Source organism: Diceros bicornis, chromosome 41 (genome assembly GCF_020826845.1).
Source record: "Diceros bicornis minor isolate mBicDic1 chromosome 41, mDicBic1.mat.cur, whole genome shotgun sequence".
NCBI classification, from domain to species: Eukaryota; Metazoa; Chordata; class Mammalia; order Perissodactyla; family Rhinocerotidae; genus Diceros; species Diceros bicornis.
This window is the reverse complement of record NC_080780.1, coordinates 4,756,901-4,782,811: the sequence shown is the minus strand read 5'-3', so window position 1 is coordinate 4,782,811 and position 25,911 is coordinate 4,756,901. Positions and strand designations below refer to the sequence as shown.

The 25,911-nt window shown below is 44.1% G+C and overlaps 1 protein-coding gene across 1 annotated transcript in view; it reads right to left on the bottom strand.

Annotated features, from left to right (window-relative positions):
- The window catches only part of ABCA13 (ATP binding cassette subfamily A member 13), a 448,014-nt gene that overhangs the window by 279,333 nt on the left and 142,770 nt on the right, over positions 1-25,911 (bottom strand). Inside the window, exons 21-28 of the mRNA XM_058534839.1 lie at positions 23,961-24,079; positions 18,208-18,371; positions 17,368-17,447; positions 16,516-16,637; positions 9,254-9,448; positions 6,224-6,388; positions 4,413-4,590; positions 1,548-1,687 (exon numbers count right to left, since the gene is read on the bottom strand). Coding sequence (XP_058390822.1) covers positions 1,548-1,687; positions 4,413-4,590; positions 6,224-6,388; positions 9,254-9,448; positions 16,516-16,637; positions 17,368-17,447; positions 18,208-18,371; positions 23,961-24,079 — 1,163 coding nt within the window. The remainder of the gene's footprint in view (positions 1-1,547; positions 1,688-4,412; positions 4,591-6,223; positions 6,389-9,253; positions 9,449-16,515; positions 16,638-17,367; positions 17,448-18,207; positions 18,372-23,960; positions 24,080-25,911) is intronic.

Genomic DNA, 25,911 nt, shown 5'->3' with positions numbered 1-25,911 from the left:
GGGTTGAAAAATTAAGCAACATGAGAAAGGGAAGACCAGCAGAATCGCACGACGCCTCATTCCTGCCGGGCACACTGCTTGGTCTCCTCACTTGAGCTCACCCTCACAGGGGGAGGCCCGGAAAGCCTCGTAGTCAGCTGGGAGAACATCACCGACCAGACCCCGACTACAAATCCGTCCATCTGTCTCTTCCTGGATTACCACGTGCGCCAAGCAAAACAGCTCAGCATTCGTTCTCTGAGTTTTTCTGGAACCACGTGAAACAGCCCTCCTTTCTCTCTAATTGTCCTCCCTGCATTAGCCACTCCAAATAACACCTTCAGCCTCCAAAGTGTCTTCTAAGAGAATAACTCCACAAATCCAAGCTTAACAACAACAGGAAAAAAAACCCAGGCCAAGATGATTGTAATCAATTTAAGAAAATTTTATGTAATCCAATGCATATAATAATTATGTTAAAGCTTCTGCACAGCAAAGGAAACCATCAACAAAACAAAAAGACAACCTAACAATTGGGAGAAGATATTTGCAATCCATATATCTGATAAGGGGCTAATCTCCAAAATATATAAAGAACTCGTACATCTCAACAACAAAAAACTAACAACCCAATTGAAAAACGGGCAAAAGACCTGAACAGACATTTCTCCAAAGAAGATATACAGATGACCAACAGACACATGAAAAGATGTTCAACATCATTAACTATCAGGGAAATGCAAATCAAAACTACAATGAGATATCACCTCACACCCGTCAGAATGGCTATAATTAACAAAACAGGAAACAAGTGTTGGAGAGGCTATGGAGAGAAGGGAACTCTCACACACTGCTGGTGGGAGTGCAAACTGGTGCAGCCACTATGGAAAACAGTACGGAGATTCCTCAAAAAATTGAGGACAGACCTGCCATACATTTAAAAGAACATGAAAACACCAGTGCGTAAAGATACATGCACCCCTGTGTTCATCATGGCATTATTCACAATAGTGAAGACTTGGAAGCAACCTAAGTGCCCATCAAGGGACGAATGGATGAAGATGTGGTATATATACACAATGGAATACTACTCAGGCATAAGAAATGATGAAATCTAGCCATTTGTGACAACATGGATGGACACTGAGGGTATTATGCTAAGTGAAATAAGTCAGAGGGAGGAGGTCAAATACCATATGATCTCACTCATAAGGAGAAGATAAAAACAACAACAAACACATAGAGACAGAGATTGGATTGGTGGTTACCAGAGGGGAAGCAGAGAGGGAGGAGGGCAAAAGGGATGATTAGACACATGTGTGTGGTGATGGATGGTAATTAGTATTTGGGTGGTGAACATGATGTAATCTATGCAGAAATAGAAGTATAATGATGTACACCTGAAATTTATACAATGTTATAAACCAATACTACTGCAATAAAAAAACTAAATAAATAAAATAAAATAAAATAAATTAAATAATAATAATTATGTCAAATATTTTAAAAGATTTCTTCCCAATGTAGTGCTTGTATGGCCTATAAGATCCTCATTCATTCGGACTTACCTTTTGAATGACCTTATTAATCTCTGGAGTATTTGGTGTGTACAGTATTTTTCCATGTAATATAGGCTTTAGGAAGGACCACACCAAAGCACCATTTGGAGACTGTAGAATTTCCTGATAAAGCTTCAAGCAAAATGGTGCTGTCACAATTTAAAAAAAAAAAGTATTACTCATGATACAGATACCTGGGTTAATAGGGAAATTTGTTTATGTATCTGTGATACCTCACTTTTAAATGAGTGATTTTTATATATATTTTCAGGACACGATTCTGAATTTGGGCAGTAAATTCAAGAATAATTTTTCTTGTCACTGTCTTTAGTGGCTCTTGTCTCATGAGAAACTTCAAAATATCATGTTCACTTCAATAATTTGAAAGAAAGGAAAGTACGACCTTCACATTTTCAAACTAAGTTATGAATAGCAGTACTAAATGATGACAAAGACACCTGAAAATGAAAATAGTAATAAAAAATGAAAATGTCTTGTTTTTAATCTAGAAAATCTTCATTTCAACAATCACAGTATCGAGACCAGAATTAGGTTTTTCTTATGAAATTAGCTTTATAAATTGCTACTGAGTTTTCTTTGCTGCACCTGCATGGAACTATTCAACTGATTGCTTTTGATATATTAAATTGCCTTGTTTTCACTCAAACACTCAATTCTTTGTGGTGGCTTTCATCATGTTGTGGTGCTAGTTGGTTTCAATTGAAGATTTACTTGACTAATCCAATAGGTACCTAATGAAAGTAGAGACTTCATCACCATAATGACTAGTAATTAAATATTATAAGGTTTTAAGCTAGTGATGAATATTTCAGTATAACTAGTTCTTTCATCCCTGAAGAGAACATTTAATATACAAATATTATCTTAGCTTTGATATCATAATTCATAACACCCAAGGTATGAAGAGTACTGTTGTGATTATTTCCACTATTATTCTCATCTTCCCAAATTCTTCATTTGAAAAGAAACACAAGTTCTTTTTATTCAACAAGTACAATAAAATTGATAGAAATAATCCCATAAAATATAAATTGAAAGCATGCCTACACAATGAATTTTTAAAGCATTAATTGTAGAGGTTGCTCTTACTGATATTTTAACAACTTATACTTTAAATTATAAACTTAATTTAGTAGCAATTTTGATTTCAGAAAAGACATAATCCTCTGTATGTACAGAACAAGAAATTTGAAACCAGGAATCCTGACATCTGCCACTTGTGAGCTGTGTCAACTCAGGCAAGACACTTAACCGGATGGACGGAAGGGTGGATGGATGGCTAGGTGGATGGCTCAATGATTGGATGATTGGATTTAATGAACAAATTTATAATCCTCAAGAAACTCAAATGCAAGAAAAGAAGGAGAAATGAGGATTAGGGAAGAAGACAACAAAAATTATTAAATATTAATAGCCTTAATGTGCGTCTATATTGCCAAATTATATGTTATTTGACAGTTATCCAAATTATCCATCAGCTGATGATGAACATACTGACACACTGTCTCTAAGGTAACTCTGAGGACATTGCCACCTGGCTCCTCATCCTACACCTCCAACTCTACGTATTCCCACTGTCTCCTTTTCCGCAGTTCCATCAACACCTCTGTCCATCCCAGGCACAAAGTATGTGCATAAAGACATATCTTGGGTGTAGTAGGCAGAATTCTAAGACGGCCCCCTGGTGTTCACGCCTTGTCTTGCAGATAGAACCTGTGAATATGATGGATGCCACGCCCATGGTTAGGTTACACAGCCATTGTGAAGAAATTTTGAAGATGTAAATAATGTCCCTAATCAGTTGAGTTGGAGTTAATCGAAAGGGAGATTATCCTGGCTGAGCAATCAGGTAAACCCTTTAAAAAAGACTGGAAGCCTTAGAGTCAGAGAGATGCCCCTGCCAGCCTTGAAGACACAGCCTCCATGAGTTCTACAGCTGCAAGGAAACAAATTCTACCAACACCTCAGATGAGATTCCCACCCTGGCCAACACCTTGACTGCAGCCTTGTGAGATCCTGAGCAGAGGACCCAGCTAACCAATGCCCAGATCCTGACCTGCAGAAACTATGAGATGATAAATGCGTGTTGTCCTAAACCACTGAATGTGTGGCTATTTGTTGTGAGGCATAAAAAACGAATATACTAGGATACACTTACACCATTGCGCCAAGCAGCTAATATGCACCCTCCCCATTATCCTCATAGCAATCGGAGGAGGTCGGTACTATTGTTTCCATGTTATATATGAGACTAACATGAATCAGAGAGATAAAATCCCTAGACCAAAGGTAAACAACTTTTTGGAGGGGGCCAAACTGTCTAAACGCAAAACCTTTACCAGCATGTTTAGTCTGCCTTTCTAATTAAAATGTATCCACTTAAAGCGGGGCCAGGAAATCACTTTTCAATCTGCTGCCATTTGCTACTGAGCTTTATAGGAGGCAAATTTGTAGGAGGCCACATACAGTTCTCCTTGTTATATGAGATAGCCATTTTGAAAGGACCAAAATGGTGATCCTGGTCTCCAGGCCTGGACCCCTCGCCATTACTGGTTATCCAGGAGTCCCACAGGGGCTGGGGCCTTCAGGTGTGACTTTTCAGACTCAGTTCCTTGGAGTCACAGGTGAGAGAATTAGCCTGTGCTCAAAGGCACTGGGGACCTCTAAAGCCAACTGCCACACCAGTGTTTGGTGGCCTTACTGAAAATGGAGGATAAAGGTTAGAAGGTGGAGGGAGAAAGTTCTTTGCCAGTATATACCCACCTTCTACACAGACAGAATATTTTGTACAAAGCAGGGCTAATGATCAATGTGCAAATTAATCTAAACAAATATGGATTGCTGTTTTCTTACTTGAATCTTCAGGAATGTTGAATTTTTCTTTGTCATCTCCCAAGAGTTCGTTAACTCTGGGCAAGTTAATAAATGTGCTAGAGCTGCTAAGGAAAGACGCTTGCTCCTTGCAAACCATCTTCATCACAGACTGGAAAGAACCAAAGGCTGAACTTCTGGCCTGGCGCTTTTGTGGAGCCTGAGAATATGAGAAAAAATTGCAATTAAACAGTGACTTGGAATAATTCCCTCACAGACTTCTGAAAGTGCAGTCCCTTCTCCAAGTGAGTATACAAGAAGTTCAGTAAGTCAAGGTATGGAATCTCTGCTTCACTCTTTTCTGTCCTTGAAATACCACGCAAATCTCTGCAATGAGTTTTCTGGCCTGTATACTTGTTAGAAGAGCCAAATGTCGCACACGCACACACATACCCCCACAACACACACACCAGCAGATTCTTGTTTGTCCAGTGATAAATTGTTAATCCACACAATATCACTAACTCAGACTCATTAATAGTCTTAATGTGTGTCTGTACTGCCAAATTACCCAGATATTTGACAGCTATCCAAATCATCCTTCAGCTAATGAGCACACCGACGTCCTGCCTCTGAGGCGGCTCTGAGGACTCTGCAGTCTGCCCCTCGTCCTGCACTTGCCTCTCTGCACATTCCCACACTCCTCTTCCCAGGCAGCTCCAACCCAGGCAGAGAGAGTTCAAGCAAAAACTAACATCATGCCACTAACCTCATTCAAGTCTGTGTTTGTATTTGAAGCAAATGATCTGTAATTTGTAAGCCAATTATTTATATGTACATAAATGTTTTAAGGTTTTGGAAAGCAATTTACTTTCTCAATTAAGTTAAACAGGCCCTTGGAATCTCACCTGTGCTAATAATTGATTGAGTGATTTCTGACTTCACAGACAATGTGAGAACTGTCCCACCCTCCCTGTGGGTGGATGTGAGTCTACAAAGTCCCTTCAATCGGTTTTTAGGGAGATGCTAGGCCTTGATCTTTGTCATGCTGTTGCCTCCAGAGTCATTAAAAGGTATTCCCCTTCCTATATTTTGTTGTCTCATGCAAATTTTAGATATTACAAGAGAAATAGCCATTCTGATGGGCGTGAGGTGATATCTCATCGTAGTTTTGATTTGCATTTCCCTAATAATTAGTGATAGTGAACATGTTTTCTTATGCCTGTTGGCCACCTATATATCTTCTTTGGAAAAATGCCTGTTCAGATCCTTTGCACCCCTATGTCCACTGCAGCGTTATTCACAATAGCCAAGACTTGGAAGCAACTTAAGTGCTCATCAATGGATGAATGGATAAAGAAGATGTGGTATATATGTACAATGGACTACTGCTCAGCCAAAAAAAGATAAAATTTTGCCATATGCAACAACGTGGATGGACCTTGTGGTATTATGCTAAGCAAAATAAGTCAGATGGAGAAAGCCAAATACTCTATGATTTGACTCATATGTGGAAAATAAAACAACAACAACAACAACAAACAAACACGTAGATACAGAGAATAGATTGGTGGTTACCACAGGGGAAGGGGGGAGGGGGGAGGGCATAAGGAGTAAAAGGGCACACGTGTATGGTGACAGATGACAATTAGTCTTTGGGTGGTGAACACAATGTAGTCTACACAGCAATTAAAATATAATGATGTACACCTGAAATTTATATAATGTATAAACCAATGTCACCTCAATAAAAAAATAAATTTAAGAAAAGAGAGAAATAGAGGCAAAAGGACCACATACAAAGACACAGCAAAACCGAGTGTTTCCCCGGGGGGCCGAGGCCAGATACCCACCCGTTGAAAGTCGGGCATGTCTAGCAAGGCAGCGAATTTAAACGTGTGAAGAAATTCAGGCAAGTATGCAAGGACGTGGCCGGCTTTGGGAAGCAGGTGACTGAGCCTGGAGACGACGTCCAGCAGGGAGCCGAGCATGCCACTGGCTTCCGAAGGGATCAGAGTCTCAAAGGAAAAAACACAACACGAAATTACCAACGCTGCACTTTATACCCCCATGAGCATCATCTGAGCAGTGAAAGCCTGGTTGCTTGATTTAACTGTCCTTGAACTAGAGAGACATCTTTGTTGTGCTGTATGCAAGTCCTCTTCATTCGGGCACATATGGCTCCATGCTTTGGTGCACACTCCATTGCACCAGTCTTGTCAAAACGTAAACCAAGAGCAAACGTGATCTGTTGTTAAAATTCAAATCATTTTCAAAATACTTCTTTTATCTTTGAGGCATGCAAAACAGAAATTTAGGAAGAAGGCCAAAATAAAAACATTCTTATATGTGAAACAATGTCCATTTGTCTACTGTTTCCCCATGTTTGTGACATGCACATGTCATGTCCATCCTTCTAACGCCTTTGGGCTGTGTGCGTCAGTGCCCATCGGCCTGTGTGTGTCGGCGCCCATTAGGCTGTGTGTCGGTCCCCATTGGGCCGTGTGTGTTAGTGCACATTTTGTAGCTGACGAAACTGAGGCTCAGAGAGGTTCAAGGGCTTCCTGAAGTCTCGCAGTTAGAAAGGATCAGGGCCGGGGGTGTAACCTGATTACTTTAGAAATACCAGTGCCCTTTGAAACCCATTTGTGCTATCACCACTCGGCACACCCTCTATTTTCCTTATTATTTGCGGCTTCTCTGTCCTGGAATGTAAATTCCACGGAGGCAGGGACTTTTGCCTGTCATGGTCATTTATGCAGCTACAGGGACTGGAACCGCATCTGGCAGTGTTTCTCGTTTGGTAGGTGTTGATTGGATGAATGGATAAACGAGCAAACGCTGCCTCTTTCCACAAGGAGGGAAAAATCACAGCAAATCCCCCCCCTAAACTTATTTGCACAATGAATTTTCACATTTTCCCTCTCAGGCCAAGGCCCTAACTGTCACTACTTCTTACTCTTGCTCATTCGAGTTCTGTGCCTGCCACTTAGCCGCTGGCTCTGCAGCTGACCTGCGGGACCAGGTCACAGCTCCACCTTTCCCATCTGCTAATAATGATGTGGTTCTGTCCTCAGTTAAGACAAGAGAGAGAACTCAGTCAGGGGAAACAGGGTGCAGGCTTTTTTTACTTTTTCTACTCGCCTCTCCAATGGCAGCCGCATTTTAGAAGTGGCACCAGTGACCCTGATTTAGGTTGGGAATGACTGAAATTGAGTCACTGCACCGACAGACCAGATGAACACACCATAGTAATAGAGCGAATTGTGTTTTGCAAAAGGCTTCACAAATTTGTTGTCAATGCAAGAGGCAGTCGGTGGACTGGGGAGTGAGCTACGCTGCGCTGGAGTCCTGTGTTGATGTCTGCCGCTGTGGGCATTTCGGACGGCTCTACCATCTCTGAGCAATGTCACACATCAGCTTCCCTAGAGCCGTGCGTATAGTTTCCCAATAAACAGGAGTGCTGTTGTTAATGGTGGTGTCACTTTTACTGTGTCCAGGACACTAACTACAACCCAATATCATTCCTCATGGCCCTTGTCAAAGTAATTATTTGGGCCCTTAGAAGCACTAGTTTCAAATAGATGGCGTTTGTGTGCATAATAGAACGGCCATGAAAATATTGACTCGCCAAGGGTGCTGTATCTGTTTCCCAAAGAGCATGTTGTCAAGTTGGAAGTGGGGGCTGAGGTGAGCAAATGCAGAACAAAACTGGTCGGCGTGTTAGCTGGATGTACTGATTTTACCTGGAGAGAGGTGGCCTTGCAAATTATGGGGACATTTAAGAAATGTTTACCCTCTTGCTTATGGGTCTAAAATGCACTCGTTCTGGAAATTAATATTTGTTCTCAGAATGTGTGTGTGTGTGGTCCGGCATTTACCCAGTGAATTCTTGGAGTTATAGAAGGTAGGGAGACCATAAAGGAAATTGGGCTGGAATGGCAAATCTACCCTTTTCCTGAACCCCAAACTCTTCTCCCTGATTCGGAGCATCTGAAGCCACCTTGCCGTGTTTGAACCCCTGGGGCTTCTCTGATTAGCCCAGATGTTGTCTAATCTATTCCTGGGGAGACACTTGGAACAAAATCAGTCCCTAAGGGTAGGGATGAAGTCTCTGGAAATGTAAGTAAAGATTCAAACAGTGGAGGCTGGAAGATGGAGGAACTTCTGGAAAAGACAGAGCCAAGAGCAGGAGACCAGGCTGGGAACCAGTGTGCAGCACACAGCCCTTATGCGAAGGGTCCCACCTTCCCTTCTTTTCCACACACAGTATAATCTTGAGGTTTCTTCAACCCTCCCTGCCCTCACCCCACTGTGTGTGGGAGTAGGGGGGCAGGTAACGAGCTGGTTCACACAGGGTTTGGGGCTTGCCCAGTGTTCCCTTCCAACTGCATACCTTCTCCTGGGCAGGCCCTGGCGGAGATGGGCACGTCACTCTCCTGGGACAGAGGCCGTGTGTCCCAGGATGTAACAGGGGGCAGAGAAGGCCACGGCCAAGGAGGTGTGGGAGCAGCTCCTGACTCAGAGGGGCACAGGGAGTGGCCCGGCAGACCCCAGCTTCCCAAGAAGTACTCCAGGATGGTGGTCCTCAAAGAGAGGAGAACCTGGCACTGGGTTAGGTGCTGTTTTTCGTTGTTGGGACTTCCACATTGACTGTCACCAACGCTGTGCCAAATCCCCTGAGGGCCTGACTCCAAGGACCCCCTGAAAGGTCTCCTTGATTCTAAGCCCCGCCCTGGAGTCAGCGCACAGGAGGCACAGAGACTGGCCAAGGCTGCGGGGTCTGCACCTGTCGGCCCTCCTGCTGCAGTTTACTCATCTATGCAGCCCCTCCGCAGACGTCACCCTGCCCGAGTCAGCCCCCCAGCTGTCACGCCCCGTACCTTGTAAATGAAATTCCGTAGGTTCAGGTTCCGACTCATCAACACAATCAGAGAATACACTTTAGCCCTGGGCAGGCTGCACAGTTCTTTCGTTGCAAACCACGATTTTTCATCGTCAGGAAACACCAGCAGGAGACGAAGAACGTCCTGATCACACCTTCCAGATAAAGCCACCGTAAGGCCACTCCAGAGAACCTGTTTCAAAGCATGAGGGTCAGACATGAATACACATTCAAGGTGTGGCCCCCAGACACAGAGCTTCCTCAGTGATGAGCTCCCTGAAAGCCCATTTTCCCAAAAGACTCAGGATTTACCTGTAGATAGATGGAACCCAACCTCTGTTCTATTTCAAACATTCTGAATGGAAATGTTTCTAAAATGTGCACAGAAGTCTCTGGCTTTTAAGCAATCTGCCCTTTCCGACGACTCGGGAACAGCACTATAAGACCAATCATCCTGCACTCGGCCTGGCCGCCGCCCCCCCCATGCTGCTCTCATAGGTGGCATTGGTGTCCTTTTCTTCTGACATTAAGTCAGCCTTTGCTTTCAGTTGATCAGCTTTCACTTTTCACTATCAGTGTGAAATCATTTTTTTCTCCTCCATTTCCAAATTGAAAACCAGATTTCCAAGCTTATTTTAATTTTTGGAAAGAAAAAGCAAAGAAACTCAGAAGAAAGGACTGAGGACAACTTGTGTTAGTGTCTAGTTTATTCGCATTGCATCCCACGGTACAAGGATCTGAGCTGCGTCCCCGTTGTGTACGACTTTCAATTAATAACCTTTGTGATATGAAAAATTATAAAGCAAAATTTTAAAAATGCACTTCCTGCTCATGTTTATATGCTGATGGATACGATTTCTGTGAAATGTTCAGGCCAAGCAAGACTCTCCGTGAAAAGGAGCTATTGTTTGTTTACTAGGAACTTTGCGAGAGGGCAGAAGTCAACAGATGCTTTCATACAATGCCATAAAATGCCCTCCAAAATTTGGAATACTGTATTAGTCAGGGTTCTCCAGAGAAACAGAACTGATACGATAAGTATATACAGAGAGAGAGAGATTTTTTTTTTTTTAAGGGATTGGCTCATGTAAATGTTGGGGCTTGGCAAGTCCAAAACCCTGCAGGGTGGGCTGGCAAGCAGGAGACTCAGGAGGCCCAGGAGAAGTTCATGTTGCAGCTCAGGCCCAAAGGCCATCTGGAGGCAGAATTCCCTCAGTCTTTTAAATCCTTCAACTGATTGGATGAGGCCCACCCACATTATGGAGGGTAATCTGCTTTTCTCAAAGTCTACTGATTTAAACGCTAATCTCATCTAAGAAAATAACTTCACAGGGACTTTTAGAGTGGTATTAGACCATATATGTCGGTACCCGCGGCCCTGCCAAGTTGACATATAAAATTAACCATCACAAATGGCTAAGATACTCTAATATGCTGGTGTACATTATGAATCTTTGAGAGAGATAGGTTTTCATACCTAATTAACCAAGAAGCCCTTTTTTCACATGGGACTTACATGGTGCAAACACACCTTGAGAAAGATTTCCTTACTGCCGCTGTTTTCAACCTTGCTCTCTGGAGGGGGAGGGTAGATGCCTTTGTGGGAGAGGGGTTTCAAAGAGGAGGTGGGATGGGTGGGGTATGGACATCCACCCTTTGCTTTGATTAGGGCAGCTCCTCTTTGATCAGTTCCATAAAATGGGATTCTGTATGAAGCTTTCCTTGAAAGTGGGATTCATCCAAGCCCACAACTCTGGAGGAGTTGCTCCAAGATCTGCATGGGCATCAACCAGAACTGGCCGATGAAAGTCCCTCTGCGTTTACTGTGGAGCCTTGGTCTTAGCTATCATCTAGTGCATCACCAGTGCTCCCCACACAGGATCATATTTGATACGTCTCTTAGAATTTAGTCCCAGGGCAAAAATACTTGTCTTAAAAATTGCGTACATCTCTTTAAACCAAATAGAGGAGATCCCGCCCACCATCCTACGGAAACTCCACAGCCACCTCACACACAAAAGCAATGCCCTGCGGCACATTTGTTTCCACTCCTTCTCTGTGGTTTTCCCAACTTTACTCTCTACCCTTTTTAAATCTCACTCTGTCCATTTTTCCTGTTTGAAAGGCACCTGAAGCAGGTGGCAGCAGGTGGGGAATAAGAAAACAAAGATAACACTCAGTTTGGTTGGGCTGGAAATATCCTTTTCAAAGTAAAACAAGCATCTTTCAACTTAGGCTTTGCTTAGGCTGATATAGCCAATTATCAGAAACACGGATGCCAAGTTGTTGATGCATGTCCTACACATCCATGTTTGGCTTGGAAAATGGCAAGGAGCCAAGGACCCAGGGCAGACAGCTCCCCACCACTGTGAGTCTTGCATGCACCCACACACACACACACACACACACACTCAGACAATTAGATATTTACTTGGGTTCACTAACTCCCTTTAAAAATGAAGATGATCCCTAGGAGAGGTATTTGCATTTGTAGCAGGAGCTTGTTTACTGGGCATCTGCCGGAACCCTAATTGTGTTCAGAACAGTGCCTCAAAGATGGTCTTGATTTTGCCCAGCTCATAATTTGAGCCTCAGAGGTGCAGGGAAGCACTGAAAGGGATTGCTGTTCTCAGCCTAATTATGACTAGAAAGGAAACACTGACAGTGACGTGGAAGAACTGGAAATATCAGGGGAAAGTGAGTAGGCCATATCAGAGTTTGTGAAAGCAAAGTGAAAACTCAATCCTACGCATGTCAGAGAGGAGCAGTGTGGCTCTCTGCTCCCAGTGCCCCGCTGAGCTCAGATCTGCTCACACGATGAAGAGGCATGAACAAGAGCGAGTATCAGAGGGTAGGAGAAAGCTCTGAGGATCCTGCCTGGAAGGACTAATGCCACATGGTGGAAAGATGGTGGGAAGGAGCTAGGAAAGATCCAGAGTAAGGCCCACTCCAGCTGGATGCTAACTCCACTCTTACTGTGTGATCGCCCGAAAGTTACTAAATGTCGATAAGCCTCAGTTTCTTCGTCTTTACAATGGAGGAGACAATAAGACCCAAAAGGACTCCACGGGGTTGCTGTGAGAATTAAATGGGATCCTTGTGTCGGGTACTCAGCACAGGGGGCGGTGTGACTGAGTGCCCAGTCAATACTGTTAGTATGGGTAGGAGACTAGCAGCAAAACATAGTTTTGACTTACAGGAAATTTGAAGAAAGATGAATAAGAATTAGATGGATTTATTGATTGAAAATGATTAAATTTAAGAAAACGCGAGAGAAGAGGTAAAGCTCATTAATTCTCTCTGTCTCCATTTCCAGTACCCTTTCCCCCCTCATGGCTTCAGACGAGACAATGGTTCTACTATCTACACTTTTTAAGAAGTTATGGAGGAAAGGAAGACTACACTAGTTTTATTTCTTAAAGTAGACATTAGAAATTACCAACAGGTAATAATAACATCAATGCCTGGAAGAGTTGTGATCATGAGCATTGAAGAAAACAGCAAATGCCAGAACCCGTGTTGATAGAGTCGCCATAAATGAGCCGTGTCAATGCAAAGTAATTTTCTTTTGACAGCAAAGTTATTAGGCTAGTAAGTTACCAGGACCCCAGGCAGACATGCTGTGGCTGATTTAAGAGCCCAAACAAAGTGACAAACGGGTGTTGGTTGGCACCTTCCTAGGCCATGGCCATCTTTCTGCATTAATGACTTGAATGAAAATGTGGAAGATATGCTCATTTCCTTCGTGACTGGCAAAGTTGAGAGAGACAAATGATACTTTGCAAAGTAGAGTCAGGATTAAAAATACATTGAAGGTTAGAATAATTGGCCAAAACTATCAAGAAGTACTTTTGCAGAGATCAGTGCAAATCCCAAAACTTAGGTTCAAAACTATTTACTTATGTACAAGTAGAAAAGATGTACCCCATCAGAAACAGCAATTTACTGCTTTTTTTTTTTTTAAAGTTGGTGGAGGATCTGAGGTGCCCTGGATTAAAAGACCGTAAACTCCAGCCTGATGATGTGGTGATGGGGTTGCAGGAACAGTGTGGAACTCACAGCCTCGGATGAGCTCCCTCCAGGATAAGACACTCCACATAACTGGTGGTGTCTTCCAGGGCACAGCTGGCCAAATTCCTCTGCATGGGCCAGAAACCCTTGACTCCAGTCACACGTTAATTATTTGTTTTCTCACAAGGAAGGAAAAAAAAACCCAGAATGAGCAGCTTTTGACGGGTGTCTACTCTGAAGTGAGTTATACCAAGAAAACTGTTGCAGCTTTTCAGAAGACAAACTTCGTGTGCTATAACAAACTGAATGCGTGATGTTGGCTAAATTCCTATAAGGAATCTCTCTTGTCACAACTTGCGCCAGCCAGCTGTTAAAGATGCCAACAGAACCGGCCTCAAGTAAGACAGGGAAATTTGGCCAGATTCACCAAATGCAATCATTTCTGCCAAGAGAAATAAGAAAACGTCTCAGAATACCTTTCCCTTTGAGAAGCCTCCTAAAACAGATCAGAACTCTCTGGATGCCACTCTCCCCACCTTCCTCCATAAGAATCCTGGGAGGATTGTGGAAAATGTTCGTCTCCAAGGCCATCCAAATGCACAAAGCTGTTTGGAGTTGAAAGTAAAGAGACAGTAGGCAGACCCTTTGATTGCTCTCTCAACTGATTTCATCCTGACTCTGACGTCATTGTTAATTTTAAAAGAAGAACAATCTGGCCTAGCACAAACAAGGAGGTCCCCGTTGATTTGGAGCCTGCAACACGGTATTGCAGGATAAGATGCACAGGTGCTTCTCAGGGCGGGTGGAGGGGTTCAAGCCCAGATATGAAAGCAGGCAAGATGGGCTCCAGGGTCCAACACGCCCCCGCGTCTGTGATTTTGGTTTTCATTGGGAGTTGCTGGTGTTAGGGAATGGAGCCCGGGAGAGAAAGGAACTTCCCGTGGGTGCCCACAGCAGGTGCTCTGGAGCCAGAACAGGGGGCCGGAAAGGAAAATGGCACCAGGTCAACAGCTCAGCCTGCCTTCACCTCCTTTAGCTCATTCCCGCCTCTGGCCCTTTGACCCAATGCCCCCAACTCTGTCACTCTCTCACGTAGCTCTTTACAGCCAATCCTTTCTCATCATTCCCATCTGAGCCCCAATGTCACATCCTCAGGGTGGCTCCCGTGACCACCTGTCCCCACCACTGACTTGTCACCCCTACATGTGCTTCACAGAACGTGGTTGCGCATCACACGTCTATTTATTTAGCGTGTCACCCCCGGAGCACATTTGCTCCCTCAGAGCAGAGCTTAGGGCCCCAGCTTCTAGAAGCACGCCTGATGGATAAGAAGATTTGAAGTGAATGAATGAATGAGGGTCTTGTAGTGTTTTCAGGGCCCCAGTGCCACTGACAAGTACTCTCTGAGGGCCACCAGCAGCTGGACAGAGAATCGGAGGTGATGAATTTGCAATCTGATGGAAAGTAAGGTGGAGAAGCCCAGGGAGAAAGATACTGACAAGTTACTACAAATAATACAGTGCTGACACCCTGACAATCTAGAAAAAGTGAGAGCCCCGAAATGTCATCTCCTAACTGAGCATAAATTCATTACCTGGGGTCTGTAGATACATGTGGGTTCATGGATATACTTAGCTATCAAAGCGAGTGACTTCATTATCTATTTGAATAGCAAGAATGCAAGCCTTTTAATACCCCTCGTAATTACCTAGGTACCCAGCTATTTGGATGACCTTAACGACTTACATTGTCAAAGAGGCAGAGGAAGACACACGAACGTAAAAAGCACTGCACAACCATCCACACGGCAATATATCCTTACAGGACAAGGCTTCTCGGGGCACAGCCCTCCCACCATAGAGCATCAGCGACACCCGGTGGCCGCCCGCTTAATTGGGCAGCGACTATCAAAAACAGTCAAGTCCACACCCAAGAAGTTCATAAGGCTTTGAATTTGAAAAAGACCCCAGAAGTTAGCTAACCCGACCCTTCTCTTAAAGCCTCGCTAGTCAGCCACCTAAATTAATTCAGTCACTGCTCCACTCCCCAATTACAAGTTCCAGTAACTGAAGATTTTAAAACAAAGCTAATCGTTATTTACACATAAGGCCACATATGAGGTGTTCTCCTCACCCCACCTTCATCCCTGACATGCGTATGTGGTGTTCAGTAAGCCACCTCTGACATTTTCCCTCAAAGACAGATACTCAGTGACCCACTATAAATAAACTGGTAATGCTATAATTTGAATTTAGGGTTCCTAACATCTAATCTATTAACTCTTAATTGATCTCCCTGTCAAGGCTTGCATTTAACCCCAATTAACTAGAATTGATGTGAAATTAAATGTCTATTGGGGCCCAGTTGATTGTCAGTAAATATGTTCACTTGAGAGCCATCTTAATGTTTACTGCTTCTGGAAGGTTTCCTGTACAAAGGTACAGGAAAGTGAAACCCAACTGTAAGTGCTGAAAGGGTATCTCAGAAAAGTACCTGCTAGGGATCCAGGTGATACCTGCTGTGGTCAACGTGAAATTCACCTGTCCCATCCTCCGTGGACAAACACATCTCAACACCACCCAGCACACAGTCCTCCTCTCCTTGACTTACTGCAGAAAGCAGAGTGAGCACCTCAACATGACACTCTTCTGAGACCAAAGCATCCGGCTCACCTTCATACCCAATCACCACAGACATCAAGAGAGTGGTGCAGAGCCCTTTAATGGTTCTGTAATTTTTATTTCCGTTGCCTTAGTCAGTGCTTCTCAACCACCTTGGAGATGACACAGCTGTAATGACCTGTTTGCTTTCACAATAAGCCACTACCACAGTATACTGTCAGATTGTACAGTTATTCTCTACTTAGAGGAAATCATAGGTGATGTTTAGATTTTTAGATGTTTTTGTTTTCATATATTTTTGAGAATTTTACAACCCCTACTTAACCAAGCAGGACCCCCTTGGGGTATCACGCATCAGGGTTGGAAACTGCTAAAATCAGTATCATCACCAATTTTATCATTTCTGAACCCAATCAAGACAATATTATGCAATTCAAGACCCCAAGGTTTCAGCCTCAGACAATGACCTCCTTTGGTTCAGCTCGGCCTCTCATTTCCTTTCTGCCTCCAGTTATATCATTTGCACAGCGACCCACTCCCCCAGGGCGGGAGGAGAAGAGGAGAGCGCAAGAGGCGACGTGAGGCCAGCAGCTCGCCGGGAAAGAGAGGGAGAAGCAGCAGACTGTACCTTTGAATGGGAAATATTGGCTTCTAAAATGCTATTGATCGTTTCATCTGAGATGTGGACAGAAGATCGAAGCTCCTCAGTTAACTTGGTGATGTTCTTCATCAAATCTTTTACTTTTACATCTGAAAAATATTGAAAAGGAAGGAAATTTTATAATAATAAGTGTTTGGGCTATTACAAACTGTGAAAACAAAATGTGATATTAAAACCTGGCAAGGATAGCTTTCTCAACTATGCCAAGCCCATAATAAACACTAAATGAAGACATATCTCAAGTCTCTAGCAGGAACTGGGATAATTTATACTAAAAGTAAAACAAAACCCCAGGTTAGTGGTATTTCCCGGTCACTTGCTTACTCTCTCTATGACCTGTATATTTCAAGTTCTTCTCTAGAAAGAGGTTTTTCTTAGGGAACAGTGACCAACTGCTGCAGGAAACTCACTTCTCTCCATGTATCTATTTATCTCACTTTTTCTACCCAGAGCAGGATCACTTAAGGGTTTGCCAGAATTCTTCAGACTTGAGGTATTGATGCAATGAGGGCTGTATGAACTGTACAGATCAAACAGATGGGGAAACAGAGACTCGTGGATACCGGTATCTTGCCCAGGGAGGCAGGGCCGGGGCAGAACCCAGACCACGGAAGTTTCTCTTCCTTCCTCCTCTTGGTGTTTGTACCCAGGATTTTAGGACTTTACTTCTTGACCCGAAATACATCAGACTAGCCAATTTCTAAATTGTTATTTATCACATATAGCATAACTTTTCCCTTAAATGTTTTATTTTTATATTTGTGTGAGAAACTAAATTTAATTTTTAATCAAGCAAACTTGGAGGAACCACATACTTACTCTCAGTTACTGTGAACTTGCTAAGAAAAGTCATAATGGGATTCCCAGACAGCAAAGTCTTCTCAAGGCTTTGGGCCAACCTAAAATGGCAGAAAATTAAAGCTAATTTAGGCAAGATAAAACACCAGAAACAATGTTGGAGGGAATAATACAGCCTCAGTTCCCAGGAGATGAGCTAGATAACAGGATCACATTTCCATAAAATTCCTACGATAATTAGACACACAATGTCTCCTGACGCTCTCTGTGTGCGAATACCCATTAACATCACAACTCCAATATTTTCTCCTCAGAGCCCCTGCCAGGCAAGATGAGTCAGGGGAATAAGGATGCATAATAAATGGCTTCTCATAAATGTGAAAAGAATGGGTGGAATAGATCATAGAATGTAAGAGAAATTAGGATATCAAGAAGTCAGATGAGCATCATTCTTTCTGTGAATAAGTCATTTGCAGAATACAAAGTGCCTGATTCCCTCTTCCAGTGGTTTACACTTTGAGAATACAGAACAAATTAATCCAATATGAAGGGAACTTGAAAAATCTTTGACTGTTCTTACAGAACATATTAATGCCATATTGTAATCTCGTATCTTGACATTCTGATCTAATATCTTGATCACCAATAAAGCTAGCCTTAGAGCTAATGCTACTCTCACATTTACAATTTAAAAACTTAAAGTCATGGAAAACTTTGATGTTTAGAAAATATATGCATTAATACGTATATTAATAGTATGTGGCATACATTATTATCTGAAATTCATAATTTAAAAATGCAAGACATCTTCTTTATGAAGAAAAATACTACAGAAGGGAGGGGCACCAAGCCAGAGCGTACGTGTGCATGCGCTGCCGAGTCGAGTCCAGCACGGGCTGGCAGTCACAGTCCCGCTCGGTGACATTTTCCAAGTGGCTCTTGAAGCTTTCCAAGGTGCTAGAAAGATTCCTGCTAAGACTTTCACAATTTAGCTGATGGGGTGAGGACCATATCTTTTCCACCTCCTAGAAAACAAAGCAATGGTATAGTTAGAAACATACATACTTGTTTGTGTGGGCACGAGTCTGGTTTCAAGATAAATGCACACCCTCACTGAGTATTCCGTGCCTTGTACGTTTGCAGCTCATTTCCCTTAGTCTCAAGAAACGTAGCATAGGAGACTGAGGATGTGCAATCACGGCTGATTGTTCCTGTGCATTGCAGAAAAGCAGGAGTCGTCTGTGGCTGGGAAACAGGAGAGCCCACATTTCACCCTGGCTCTGTCATTGACCAGCCAGGCCAGGTGGCATGTTCGCCAAGGCGTGACAGAGAGCAAGTGCCGCCCAACCGATGACCTGGCGTGTGGCCTTCTGGAGCTCTCTCCTGGTTGAAAACTGAGGCTTTTCAAAATTCCCAGCCGTAAAACCAATGAGTGAAGGAAATCGTACGTGGCTGTCTGTACGCAAAGTAGATAAGAGCTGAGTCTGCCCTGCCTTGAAGGTCAGCAGTGCAGCCGAAGGTTCCCTGTCCTCCCCTCCGCAGGGGGAGGGGTTCCTAGAACTTTGAGCAGCCTAGTGGGAAACCCCTGGTCTGGGCCCCAACTCTAAGATTCCATGGACATTTCAGCATATTCTTACAAGCCTTAACCAGTTTTTATAAAAGACTAATCATTTTGCAAAAAAATCTTTTAGAATAATACCTATAAATTGATAAAAATGTAAAATATTTATCATATGTAAAACTCAGTGACAAGTACAGGTAGTCTAAAATTTAAAACAACCCAAAAAAGCAGCACACTTATTTATGTGTACAGACGTATGTATAAATCTATATACAGTCCCTGGACACAGCAACTCTGCTGCATGTAATTTATTTTACATCATCAGAATTTATTTATTTCATCGTATTTTATTTATATCACTGGATTCTTCCTGATGCTGGAAGCATAGTCTAAGGTTACCCTGATTACAGGAAAGCATCAAATGTAAGTCGACACTTACATAATAGTTCTGCTAAACAAAACTCCTAAATATTTTTCTCAAAACCATTAGTTTCTCTTGCAAATGGAAATGATGGATCATTCAGGTGAGCAGAGAGAGCTAAAAAATATATGCTCCAAGGAAAGGCAAACGTGAAGAGTACTGAAATGTCGAGACAGAGGGACGCTGAACTCTGGGGTCCTCCCTGCAGTGGGTCACCGGGCACCACTGAGCGGGATCTGCGTGGAGAGGGGACACTTCTCAGGAACTGAGGAGCATTAACACGCGATCAAAGCACGCAGACTCTGGCCCCATCACCACCACCACAGAACCTCTGAACAGGACAGAGGGGGGGAGCTGACCCAGCCGGCGGATCGTCACACGGCACGGCACCTCTTGACTCTAAATCGTCTATTATTATGGTTCCCTTTCCAAGTCCACTTTTTTCCCAAATAATCTGGGGGTGAAGCTTGAACAGAAGTGAATTCATTCATTCATTCAGAAAATATTTATTGAGCATCTGCCAAGCGCCAGGCACAGGCTAGGCACTGGGGCTAGAGTCGTGAACAAAGGAGACAAAACCCCCTGCCTCTGAGATGCTAGCGTCCCAGTGTAGGAACACAGCCAGCAGAAGCCATGGGAGCAACTAGTCAGCATGGCAGAGGGGATGTGAAGGAATACAAGGCAGAAATGGGGGAGCAGTGCCAGCGGTTTGCGGGGAAAGTTTACAACCTGATTCAGGGTTTTCAGGGAAGTGTACCCCAGGCAGAGGGAACTGCAAGTGTCAAGGCCCTGAGGTGAGTTCAAGGGGCCAGCACAGTGGGAAAAGAGCACAAGGGGAGGGCCTCGGGAGGGACGGCCACCCAAAGGGCAGGACCTTGCAACTCGCCTCCTTTAGGACGTTGGCATTTTATCTGAACGAGATTGGGAGACATTGGACGGTGCAAAGCAGAGAAGTGATGCGCTCTGATGATGCTTGAGAAGCATCACTCTGGCTACTGAGCTGAGAACAGAGCCAAGGGGAGGAGAAGTAGAGTCAGGAGGCTATCAAAATGACCAGGTGGGATGGGATAGAGGTTTGGATCAGAGGAACTGGTGGGGGTGACACAATATGGCCAGGTTCTGGAACCATCTGGAAGGTAGAACTGACAGAATTTGCTAACAGAGGGAAAAAAAAAAAGGTCAGCAAGTGTGCTAAGGTTTTCGGCCCTAGCAACTGAAGAACAGGACTCCACCCAAGGGAAAGGCTGGGTGAAAAAATCAGGAGTTGCTTTTAAACATGCTGCACTGGGAGGCGTGTTTGACATCTAAGAGATGTGGAGAGGGCCCCTGCGTATACAAGCCTGATGCTCGGGGAGGGCCAGGTTGGGAAGGGACCTTGGGAAGTTGCCGAGATATAAGTGGCATTTGTCAGACTATAAAAGGATCTGACAAGATTGCCAGCATGTGAGCACAGATAGAGAAGAGAACACGTCTGGAGACTGAGTCTGGGGCCGTCTAACACGTGGAGGAACCGGGAATGGAGACAGAGATGGTACAGCGGGAAGCCCCAGGGAGAGCGGGTCCTGGAAGCCAAGAGAAATGTGACTCAGGAGGGAGTTGTTGTCTGTGTTGATGCCAAATGGGGACCAAAGGAGGTGAGGAGCAAGGCTTCAGCCATGTGCAGGGCCCAGGACTTTGGCTGGAGCTCTGTCTGATGCCTGGGGAGCGTCTGGGACGGGATGGTTGACTCAGGCCAGGTTCCTTGTTTTCAATTTTGCGATAGGACTCAGGGACACACAGGCATTTCCTTCCTCCTCTACATTCCTCCTGCCTACTTGCTCCTTAGAAGTCCGTAACACCTGGGAGACACAGCCCCCTCCAGCTTCCCCCTCACTCACTGCCCCTAAAGACAGGCACATAGACCCCGTTGGTCATTGAATATGACCGTAGGAAAGCAGAAGGAAAAAGATGGCAAGGAACACAGGCAGTTCACCTGCAAGGTGGGAGGATGTCCTGGTCTTGTCCCAGGTCTCCAGCCCACGTGTCCATTTCTCATAATGCACATAGAAGCCCCTTCGACCTTCACTCACGGCTCTTCATTCCTGAGTGTGGAGCTCTCCACACCTTCCCCAATTCTCCCACCTGAACACTTCACAGGCCCTATATTCCCCTTCTTCCGTGGAGGCCCCTCTTCTCGGTGCACAGGTACATCCAGGTCAAAACTACACGTACAAATGAGGAGCCAGCTCCTTTTGAGAATGTAAATAAAACCCATCACACCGGGGCTCTGCCCATCAAGCATTCCCTCATAGGAAAGAACCTCTAGTTCATAAGTTGTAACTACATGCAAATTACATTTAATTCTACACATTTATAATATTCCTCCAATCCAATATAATGTGGATTTTATTGTTAAATTTAACAACATAATAATTTCGACATATAAGCGGTTGTAGAGAAGGAAAGTACACTCCTCTCCCCAGTAGCAAGGACACTGGAAGGAAAGTTCCAGCTTCCTTCATCACAGGCACACCGGGCTCCGTGCAAGAAGTGCCAAGTACAAAGGCAGACCTTTGGGGACAGGGTAAGACCACCACGTGGAAAGTCACCCACGTCAGACTCCTCTGGCTAGAACAGGTCTGTAATCACCCAGGAACTGGTCACTAAGTGTATTCAGCCTGCTTTGCAGATGCAACGTTGCCCGCACGTGGGCTCAAAGGTCTAGATTTGGGGAGGTGGTAGGAAGTCCCAAGTTCAGCTTGAGTTCCAGCCAGATACTCTAATTCAGCTTATCCTAGAAATGTAGAGACTCACTGGGTACTTGCCGTCACTTTTTAAATATAATTTGCGATCCTTATTTAGCTCCTTATTGCTATTTTCTACTGTTTAGAACATTGAGTGGATGAGGGCAAGAGGCTGACACCCTGAACTTTCATCATATCCACTCAATTGGCTGAGAATTTCACTTTCAGTGGAATTCTATGTTGGCATTGAGACAACTTAATGTTAGAATATTTATTTAGATAGTGAAAAATTAAAAATAGCCTTGTGCCTTTTGCCTGCCTCTGTCGGGCACAGGGCACTTCACATCCCACTGCCTGGGAAAGACTGACATTTCTAAAAGCCTCACACTCCTGAAGCCCTTGAATCACAGACCCATCCTAGAAGCTTTGCATGCTGAGATTAGCACCATTCTATTTTTGTCACCAAAGAAACTTCTGCTCTTTGTCAAAACTGGCCTGTTATCAGCTAGAACTGTTGGCAATCATATAACAATTTGAACTATAAATATAGTCTTTGAGGCAGTTGTTTCGAAAGCTGGAGTCTCCTGCCTGTTTTAGTATTGTGAACTTCACTCAGGACTCACAAATCGTCTATCAGGTTTTTTTATATATATCCACATTTAACACCTGACAAAGATCTGCACAACCTGGAAATAAGAATTTGATGGTCTAAATAAATCAATGTACATATGACAAACTACAGGGGCTGCAAAGACGATTATCTCTACAGACCCCACGAGCTTCCTGGTCACACACACCCCTCCTCCAGGCCCGATGAAGGATTTACAGCTCTCACTCCCTCTTCACATTTTCAGAGGCCAGGGTTCTACACCCTCACCATGTTGCAGGAGGTTAGCACGACTTTCTCTGATCTCCCTCAGCATCATCTTTCTCTCTACTTGCTGAGATAATCCAACATTCACTGGACATGTGAGTAGGTGGAGTTACTGTTCCACAAAAGCAGTGAGCCGTATTCAGACCTGGACCAGAAGAAACGCAGGACCTCACTCCACTGTTGGAAAAATGCCGCCATTGTCCAGGCTTCCCAAGCAGGTCAGACCTGCCGGCGGCCCAGTGGGCTTTCACCCCAGGGCAAGGGAGTACGCCTCGGGTAAATGTCACGTTCTCAGACCCAGCTTCAGTTGGAGACCCTGCGTGGGCACTCATTGGGTCCTTATCCAATTAATAAAAAGGAGACTGACACACTGGTTCCCACTCAGCCATCAGTTCTTGGTACTTGCCAGTGTGTTCCATTAGTCAGAACCTGTGATGGGCTGGAAAATGTTTAACAACTGGATCTCTGGTAAAAAATATCTTATTTGTAGCATTTGCCAATTTCCATGGTGTAAATGCTCCCATTGTGGCCTGGTTCAAGTTACCAACACGACGTCACTGAACATAGAATTGGGAAGAGATGCACAGTAGCACACGACTATACTTTATTTCCATAGAGATACAACAGATGTAAATAATCTCAAGAGGAGAGACAATAGTAAAACCTACTAAAATAATTAAGAGGTGACGAGTCTTGAGAATTTATTACCTGTGTTTTTAACATAACTTGTTTAATCATATATTTATATAATTTGATTTTTAATGATGTCTATGTTTAAATACCAGTTTGAAAAATTTCTGCAAATTTAACAGTCAGCTCTCACTAACCAGTGCTAGTCACCCCAGCACACCACCGGGAGAACCCAAGAGGGAGGATGGGTGGGCACTCTTTCTGTGGGCCTAACTTCTCACATGACTGCACACAACACAGTTGCTTTGGTTTTAAGGACCAAGCCAACAAGCTAGAATCACAAGACTGCCTTACATGGGCCAATTAATGAACATGAAATTCTCTGAAACATCTAAGACGACAAACCTGGTAGTAGTCATGCACGAAAGGGACCCCTTGCAGAGCATATAAAATGAGAGGCCTTATCCGGCCTTGCTTGCAACTCAGAGAGGCACACAGGATGTCCTTGGTCAAGGAAGGGTTTTCTGCCAGAGGAAACACACAGAGAAGTCATCAGTAAACAATCCTCTCCCCAACTAGCTGCTCTCACCAGTCATTTCTGAAAGATTCAAAATGATGAAAATTCATAAATATTCCTTAAATCATCAACAAGAACATTCAGAATATGAAGGAAAAGCTGTACCTTTTGAGTTCCAAATGTTATTAATTAAAGCCTTTGTTTTGGCTTTAATTAATAACATTAATTAAAGCTCTGGGCCTAACTGAATGCACAGAAATTGATACCCCTCCTCCACCTCCCCACACTGGCCCCCCTTCCTGTACCCATCAGGCAAGGTACCCATTCACCCCAGTTTGCCCAGGACAGTCTTGGTTTTCACCTATTGTCCCAGAGCAGTGATGAACAGTGCCCTCTTCATTCTCAGAAGTGCCCCAGTTTGAAGGATGAATTATACACACAATCGATTTGAGGCCCCCCATCCTCCACACCTTGCAGGTCACATCCTGGAGCCAACTGTGACTCTCTTCTCCCTCACTCCTCGCAGCCCACTGATCCCTCCACCTGCTCAGTGACACCTCCCAACAGCTTTGATTCTGTGCCTCTGCCCAGCACTCACCAGGTCACACCCAGGATATTGCCCAGCTCCTAACAGCTCCGTCCCCCAGCTCCCAGAGAAAAACTGCGGTCCTGTTTCTTACATTATTTCCCCCAGAGAAAAACTGCGGTCCTGTTTCTTACATTATTTCCCCCAGAGAAAAACTGCGGTCCTGTTTCTTACATTATTATGTGGTTTCTCCAAAGTTATTTAAAAAAACTGTTTTGAACTATATACATAGAGTACATAGAATATACCCAAAGTCATGCTTTTCAGAAGCATACCACTTGGACACCTCATTTGTTTATATTTTCTCATTAATCTTGCTACTTCTCTGATTTGGAAAACAAGTCTCCCATCGTAAAAAAAAACGTAAACTGTGTCTCTTAAGTAATCTCTTATTAAAATGCAAAATGAAAGACGTAAGGTATTACTCAACATCACCTTATTTATCGTTGAGGATAAATGGATCCTCTGTTTTGGGGGAAGACATAGCAACATGTTTAGGAATTATGTTTCAAAACCTCAAAGAGCACAGAATGCACAATTAGAAAGCCTAACTTATCGTGTGATTTTGGCAAGGACTATTGGGAGCCTTCGTTTCCTAGATGTAAAATGAGAACGTGGACTAGATGGTGACTGCAAGATTAGGTCAGGGATAACACGGTTACAGGAGGAAGTGCTGGGCTGTCAGGAGATCTGGCCTGCATCTGCCGGTGTCTGACGGCCCGCCCTCAAGGCCAGAAAGATGCAGGCCCTCCTCAGGCCTCTGCACTTGCACTTCCCCGGGGCCCCTCACGCTGCTCTGCACATCCGGCTCCATGCCCTGGCTCTTCCTACCCGCAATTGTCGCTCTTCTTGGCTTTTGGACACATCAGACCCCCTGCTCTGGCTTTCCAGACCCATCCCTCTCTCTGGACCCCGCACTCGGCTCCCTTCAGCCCCACAGACCCCCATGGCCTCCTCCACTGGAGAGGGGCTGACTTCTGCACTCTGAGATCCTGGGCAACTCACTCCCAGTCTCTGGGCCTCAATTTGCCAGTTTCAGAAACCAGAAGGTCAAAGTAGATGACCACTGAGGTTCCTTCTGGTTCTATGAGCCCATCAAGCTACAAGCCCTGTCCTCACATGGTCATTTCTAATGTATGTCAAGTATTAGATCCAGAGGAGAAAAATTACAGCTTTCTTCATAGTGTTACCAAACTTAGCTCTATGACATGCAAATAACTACTTTATTTTCAATAGTAATAGTAACAGATCTG